The sequence below is a fragment of the Thermoascus crustaceus genome (genome assembly GCF_041956765.1).
Source record: "Thermoascus crustaceus strain CBS 181.67 unplaced genomic scaffold VTN00scaffold_1, whole genome shotgun sequence".
Taxonomy (NCBI): Eukaryota; Fungi; Ascomycota; class Eurotiomycetes; order Eurotiales; family Thermoascaceae; genus Thermoascus; species Thermoascus crustaceus.
This window is the reverse complement of record NW_027192527.1, coordinates 3,080,911-3,088,258: the sequence shown is the minus strand read 5'-3', so window position 1 is coordinate 3,088,258 and position 7,348 is coordinate 3,080,911. Positions and strand designations below refer to the sequence as shown.

Genomic DNA, 7,348 nt, shown 5'->3' with positions numbered 1-7,348 from the left:
CTCTCTCTCTCTCTCTCTCTCTCTCTCTCTCTCTCTCTCTCTCTCTTGCCTTATTCATTCTAACTACCACTATATAACAGATTACATACACGCATATGCATATCAGTCAAGCTGGCGGCCCAGCCGATCCCTACCGACTAGAGGCCTACCCACCGCCAGCACATGGACCATATGGTATATATAGCCTACCATATACACCAGGAATCAGTATTTCGCGTGGGCGGACCAGGCCAGGTGGCAGACAAGCAGGACATCACGACACTCTCCCTGAAATAAAGAGAAGAGAAGAGGAGAGAAGAGCTTTGACGAGAGCTTGTGTTTTTGTTTAAGCGCATACCCAGGCATTCTTTATAGTGATGCTTATTTGTTTTACAAATGCTAATCTTTTCTTTTTATGAACTGCTTGATTTGATGATAAAGTTACTTCATTAATTAACTAATTTGGCACATGACAACCAAGCACGGCATCGTTAAAATCGACCACGGCCACCTGCAGCCACAACTGCGAGGATCATTCATCGTCGCCATCTTCATTCGTACATCAAACGCCGTCCCCGTCTCCGTCTGCCTCTGCCCCGGCGCTTGCTTCTCAATTCATTCATAAACATAAACGATAAGAGAGGAGGGAAAGTCGGGTATATGTATGGGATGTGTGGGGTAGTCAGGTTTACACGAGGTAATTTTCTACTCCGGCATTTTTACGACGTAGCGGCCGGCGATCTTCCCTTGCTCTGTTTTCATCGTCAGTATCTATACATGCAAAAACGATCCAAAGACAAAAGAGAGTGGCGACCTACCCATCAACTCATACACCTTGCCCAACTCCGACAGCGGCACAGTCTTGAACGGTGCCTTGATCAGACCGCGGGCGAAGAAGTCGATGGCCTCGACACCGTCCTGCCGGTTGCCCACGTAGCTGCCCTTGATGTTAATCATGCGGACGACGGTCCCGAAGACGGGCGCCTTGAGGAATGCGTTGGCCGGCAGACCGATGGCCACGATGGTGCCCCGGGGCCTGACGTAGCTGGCGGCCTGCTGGAAGGGGAGTTCGGACACGGCTAGCAGGATGACGGCGTGCGGACCGAGGCCGTCGGACGTGGCGGCTTGCACGTCGTGGACGAGGTCCTGGCTCTTGGTGAAGTCGACGTAGGCCTGCCGTGGAGTGTTAGTCTATTTCGGATGGAACTGCTGTGGTACGGGAGAAGGTATATACCTCAGCACCAAGCTGCTCACACATGGCCTTCTTCTCCTCACCACCATCGATGGCGATGATTCTCAGCCCCATGGCCTTGGCGTACTGCTGCGCGAGAGATCCCAGTCCACCACCGGCACCGACGATAGCGACGGTCTGACCGGGACGGGCACCAGACTCCTTCAGACCCTTGTAGACGGTGATACCGGCGCACAGGATGGGCGCGACAGCGTCGAGGGGCACATTCTTGGGGATCTTGGAGACGTGCGCCGCCTTGGCGATGGCGTATTGCTGGAAAGACCCGTCGACGGTGTAGCCAGAGAGCTGGGCGTTGGGGCACAGTGGCTCGTCCGACTTCTGGCAGAACTCACATGCCAGGCACGAGCCATTGAGCCACTTGACACCCGCGTGGTCACCGATCTCGACCTCCGTCACCAGGTCTCCCTTGGCGACGACGACTCCGGCGCCTTCGTGGCCGCCGACGAGGGGCAGCTTGGTGGGCAGGGGCCAGTCGCCCTTCATGGCGTGCAGGTCGGTGTGGCAGACGCCCGAGTATTTGATGTTGATGAGGACCTCATCGGGGCCGGGCTTTTTGACGGGGATCTGCTTGTAGACAACGGGGCCGCCGCTCTTCTCGACGACCTGGGCCCATTGGGTCTCTGGGATGGAAGCCATGATGATGTCTTCGAATTGACCGTGAATGAACCGGTTCGGGTTTCAGAGCGAAAAAGCACGAGACAAGAAACTCAAGGATCTGGTCCTGGTGTTTATGAGATTGAGATGTGAGGTGACGACTGGAATGAAGACAGGCAGCAGACTGTTGTGACGTGAGGAGCCTTATATACACGAGTCATCGCCACTCCGACATGTCAACACATTGTCCACAGTCACGAGGCGGACAGAAAAAGAGAAAGAGAGGAGTAAAACTGCTTCGGAGCCGCATGGCCGCAGACCATACGAGGCAGTGGAGGTATGAACGTCAGGTCATCCCAGGGTGGAGCTGGGAACTGGAGCGATCAGCCAACGAGACCCATGGCGGGTGGCGATACGGAGGAGAGAACGGTGGTGACGAGAGCCATGGAATGGTATTTTTGGCCCTTTACAAGTCTCACATCGGAGATGATGCGAGGTCGTGGGGGGGGGGGGGAGGGCGCGGATGAATGGATGACGCATCGACTGGTCGCTATGCAGCGTTCTCGATGTCGGATGGAAGCTGGGGATGTTGTGGAGTGCAGGCGGGGGACGAGGCCTGTGAGAGGCGTCGGACCAAAGGAACGATGCAGGCTGAGACGCGCATACTGGAGCCCCGCGCTCTCGAGCTGTCCGGGGAAGTTCTGGGGGCGGAGAGGTGGAGCTGCGCCGACGATCACTCCGCGGAACCTTGGGAGAATCAGATCTCTACGTGCTTACTTGGGGATTCATGTCGATCTCTAGACTGTCTATCGTATACGGATGCATTCTCAGGTCATTATTTCCATGTGTCTTCCTTTTTCCCTTACAGAGACGAGTCGTACTGTACAAGAACAGACGGCCCCGTTGGTCTGCGGTCGCGAACGGCGCCGACGGTGGAGGCGAAACGCGGGTCATCGTCGATCAGCTCACCGGAAATCGCCCGCGTTGCTCTTTTCCTCTGCTCGACGGATCCGATTCAGTCGCAGCCAGGTGATGCGGTTCGACAACGTGATCTCCGGCTGGGCCTCGGGGTCGCAGCAGCAGATGGCAAAACCACCTCCAGATCAATTGCCTCGCTTACAGACATGCCATGACAAGGAAGTAAGTCGCCAGGGTAATGGTCTCCGGGCGCCTATTTCGACTATCACGAGGCAAGATATGCATCTGAGAATTGCTTCCGACAAACGTCGGTTTGGCTTTGCCATCTATGCGCAGACCGCGGCAAATGATAGGTTTAGGCACCTAAGCGGGGAAACCCTAATTACTAGCCTTACTGCTTATCCCTTTTCTTCTTCTACGGAGGATTCCCACATCACATCATATGACATCTACTGTACATGCTACTGCTGCTGTTCGTTTGTTGCTGGACGAAAGGAAGCTAGACTTGCATAGGATGATGGGACCTTTCCCCGTTCACGATATTATTGCGGAGCAAAGTCGTCGTCGAGCAGCTCACCGCTTACCAGATAGGAAAGAGAAAGAAAAGAAGCCTCGGCCGTGATGAGATGAGCCTCTTGCCTTTTTTTTTTGTCATTAGGACGCACAGATGTATGGAACCAACGGTGTCAATGCAGAACTACGGAGTAATTAACACAATGATGATGATACTTGTTTCATTGACAGGTCGATTGACCCACGTCCCTCTACCCTCTCTATCTATCCATGCTAACATAATTCTGCATTCTTCTTTTCTTTCCTTCCCAAGTTTTGTTACGCTTTGAATGTTATCCTATGTTCCGATATGTATGAATATCCTGTTGCTCCCCCATGTTGCTGCCCTTACTAGTACCCACGAACCTGGGATTCTTTCACTTCGATATGAAAAAAAAAAACAAAAAAAAGAGTCAAAGGAAAAAATCATATAGGCAAGTCATTGCATTATATTCCACTGCATTCATTCCTGTACTGCAGAACTACCACTCTTATGCGCGTATACCCTAAGAAGGAAAAAAGGCAAAGGGGAACAGACAAAATCAAAGCACGGCTGGCTCCACAAAATACGGAGTAGAACACAAACAGAAGCCCTGCTTCTTCCATTGAATTCTCGCTCGCAAGATTCAAGAATAGCAGAAGGATAAGCTAGCTAGCTAGATACGTAGGTAGGTAGGTGGTATCGCGTTGATATCAATCAATATTGATGCAAGTCGCCCGTGCATGGCCAGATCAAGAAACAGAGGAAAATCAGGAGAAAGAAAAAGGGAATAAGGCAGATAGATAGATCAAAAAAACAAACAAAAAAACGCCATCCCCATACCCGCTTTATGTTATGATGATACAACTTTCGTCCCGCTGGATCGATGCGATCGAGGGAGGTTGCTGTGCTGAACTGCTAACATAAATAAGTAGAGACAGAGACAGAGGGTTAACAAAGAAAATTGGCATGGAAAGGACATGATCAAACAGCCCCCGGTCCCTTATGGTTCGACTGATCCAGCAGCAGCTTCGGCTTGATATAGTCCTCGTCCAGCTGCCGGAACCACGCCGCGTGGTCGCCGTTCGGTCCACCAGAGAAGAACTCGCGGAGCGCAGCCCTCGCGCTAAGGCCAGAAGATGGCGGCTGCTGTTGCTGCTCGTTAGGTCTTCTTGAGGGTGAGACACCGGCCGACGACGGTCCGTAGGACGGTGAAAGGTGCTGCTGCGTCTGCGACTGGGACCGCCGGAGACGGGAGGATGCTGCAGAAGGTGGGAGGTCGTCGTCGGAGAGTCCGTCGATATCGAGATCGAAATCGTCGACGATGTCGCCTTCCGCGGGCTTGTCCATCATGTTCCGGGAGCCGAGCTCGTCATCGCTGCCTAGACTGCTAGCGCTTCGGCTTCTCGCACCGGGTCCTAGGAGTGTCTGCGTTGACGACTGATCGCGACGGGCGTGAAGGTCCTTCTGGCTGTACGCCGAATTCTTCCGTGCGGCGACCCCCAGACTTCCCGAGCGCGCCGGTCGGCCTGGTGGGCTAGGACGGCGGTTGTTCCCACTTGAATAGCTGTCGCTGAGCCTGAGGCCGTGGCCGGGTCGCGCGTTGCCGACGTTGTCCAGAGGGATGGTCGAGTCAGCGCGACGGGGAGTGTAGCCCAGTCCTGTACCGGCGGTTCGTTTGTAATAAGTTCCGCCGTTGCTTACTTCGATGTCGAATTCGTCGTCAGAATCAATCTCCTCGACAACACCCGTCCGGATTCCGAGAATGTCCAGCATTCGCGCTGTCGTGCCGCCGAAAATGATGACAGTGAGCACCACCACGACGAGAACCGTTGCCCGTAGCGCAGGCGCATTGACACCCTGCAGGCCCGCAGCCAGCGCGACACCGACAGCACCCCGCAGGCCGGCCCAGAAGAGCATGGCCTGGTAGGCAAAGGGAAGCTCGTCCGCCACGTCCTTACCACGGCGCCTGGCCCGGTATCGGATGAACCAATTGATGGCTTTAGAGAGCGGGAAAACGGAGAGGTATCGGGCAACGCAAATGCCAAAGACAGCCACCAGGATGAAGAGCGGCTTGAACTGGAGGTTGCTCTCGACGAACAGATCCAGGCCCAAATAGATGAATATAAAGTTCTCACTCAGCTGCGCCAGCACCTGGAAGAGGTACTTGGTCGTCAGCTGCGTCCTCCGCGACATATTATAGTAAGCGTAGTGCTTGAGGGTAATGCCACAGAAAAGGAGCGACACAATGCCTAGCGACGTCAGCATAACACAGTTGCGAGACCTGTACTAGATATTGTCCAAGGCACATACCAGACAGATAAACACCATTCGAGAAAAAGTAGCTCGCGTACGCGATCAGAACGATCAAGCAGCTCTCGATCTTCGGCATCCGGCGCACATGCGTATACTTGAGCCCCAAAGCAGTCGCAATACCCACGATCACACCAATAAGCATGCTACCGAAGAAGACCAGCAAGAAGACGCCAATCGCCTCGAACAGGTTGAGCGCCGTCAAAGAACCCGCTTCGCTGTCGGCGTACTTCTGCGCCGTCTCGAACAGCACGATGGCGATCGCATCGTTCAGGATCGACTCTCCGAAGATAACCGTATACAGTTTCGGCTCGACCTTGTATAGGTTGAAGATCGCAAGGATCGTGACGGGATCTGTCGCCGACAGCGTCGCGCCAACCGAAATCGCTTCGACGAACGAGATGTTCAGCCCGTCAAGGGGGATCCGCGTCCAGATGAACAAGATCAGACCGAGGACGATGGCGGAGATGAACGTCCCCGCAAATGCGAACGTAAGGATGGTGCCTATATTCCGGAAGAAATTTGCCTAACCACACGCGTCAACAGAACTATACCCAACAATCCCTTCCCATCTTCGCAATGTAGAATCGTACCTGATGTAGTTCGTAGCCCGATGCCAAGATAATTGGAGGCAGGAGAAGGTTGAAGAAAAACTGATAATCGAAAGCGACGCTGTCCTGGATGGGCGACTCGGGGCTCAAGCGAATGAGCAATCCCACAAACATTCCTATATCCTACTATGAGAACCGAACCGAACCAGCTTTCCGGGTTCAAGAAACGCACCCGCAAATATAGAGAGGACCGTCTCATGCACTGCCTGGATCTTCCTCTGCTGGAGGATGTAACTTGTGAACAGCGCGAACATCAGCAGTAGGATCATGATGAGGAGGGCCCAGGAGCTGAAGAACTCCTTCTTGCCCGCTTCGGGAACCTCTGCGCCTGGTTCATTAGAAAATGTCACGGCTCAGGATACGGAGGGAGGAGCGGCGCGCATACCATCATCGGGATCCGAATCTGAATCTGCTACCCGGCCTGGAAGGAAAAGCTGTCAGCTATAATTCAGCGCAGAGCAGCGCCCAAATGGACTGAACGTACGGAGTAGCTGGCCGACGGCCTCGTTCAGAATATGGCTGGCCATTGTGAGGTCCACTGAATCAAAGGCGGGGGTATATGGAGCCAGACGAGCTCTAACGGAGGGTCGCTCGCGCCAGGAGGCGGGCGAACATAATATGCAAGAGAAAGCTGCAGGGCCCGGAGAGCTGCAAGGAGCGAAGATATCAGCGGAAAAGCAGCCTTCCTGGCGTTGTCCTGGACACAGTCAACCTGTCCTTGTCCGCGTCTGTCGCCCGCCCGCCGTCCAGCGCCAAGACGCCAAGGGTCCGGGGTTGTCCGCTGCTTAGTCAGCGGGGCTAGTCGGATCGGGCATGGCCGCGTTCGCTACAAGGTTCCATTCGAAGGTTCCAGTACAGTAGTAGATGTTCTCTCTGGATATCACGGATATCTGCGTTGCATCAGCATGGACATCCTAGGACCTAGGGATTCTTCTGTATTCATGCTCCTATAGATGTAAACGGTCCGAAATTAAGGTGAGTCTCAACCGAGTCGAGTCAGGACCTAGGGCTTAGGCTTTGATAAGTATCGCCCCGAGCACGTGTATTCATGGATGGAAATATCTAAGACATCTTTATCAAGGCGTGAACCGGGTATGTATATAGCCGCAGCACAAAGATTAAAAGCAAATATAATGCCAAAAATTCTCG

The 7,348-nt window shown here is 53.8% G+C and overlaps 3 protein-coding genes across 3 annotated transcripts; 1 reads left to right on the top strand and 2 right to left on the bottom strand.

The window, feature by feature from the left end:
- Positions 1-684: 684 nt before the first annotated feature.
- Positions 685-1,867, bottom strand: VTN00DRAFT_1079 (uncharacterized protein; the record flags this gene model as incomplete). The annotated part of the gene is made up of 3 exons (XM_069427146.1): positions 685-731; positions 798-1,152; positions 1,214-1,867. The coding sequence occupies 3 exons, from the start codon at positions 1,865-1,867 to the stop codon at positions 685-687; spliced, it is 1,056 nt and encodes a 351-aa protein (XP_069291781.1).
- Positions 1,868-2,058: 191 nt separating this feature from the next.
- On the top strand, positions 2,059-2,958 carry VTN00DRAFT_1078 (uncharacterized protein; the record flags this gene model as incomplete). The annotated part of the gene is made up of 3 exons (XM_069427145.1): positions 2,059-2,277; positions 2,428-2,594; positions 2,694-2,958. 3 exons carry the CDS (start codon positions 2,059-2,061, stop codon positions 2,956-2,958), a joined length of 651 nt encoding a protein of 216 aa, XP_069291780.1.
- A 1,301-nt stretch (positions 2,959-4,259) lies between these two features.
- VTN00DRAFT_1077 (uncharacterized protein) lies at positions 4,260-6,726 on the bottom strand (the record flags this gene model as incomplete). The annotated part of the gene is made up of 6 exons (XM_069427144.1): positions 4,260-5,527; positions 5,589-6,114; positions 6,182-6,315; positions 6,372-6,521; positions 6,585-6,620; positions 6,684-6,726. 6 exons carry the CDS (start codon positions 6,724-6,726, stop codon positions 4,260-4,262), a joined length of 2,157 nt encoding a protein of 718 aa, XP_069291779.1.
- Positions 6,727-7,348: the final 622 nt, after the last annotated feature.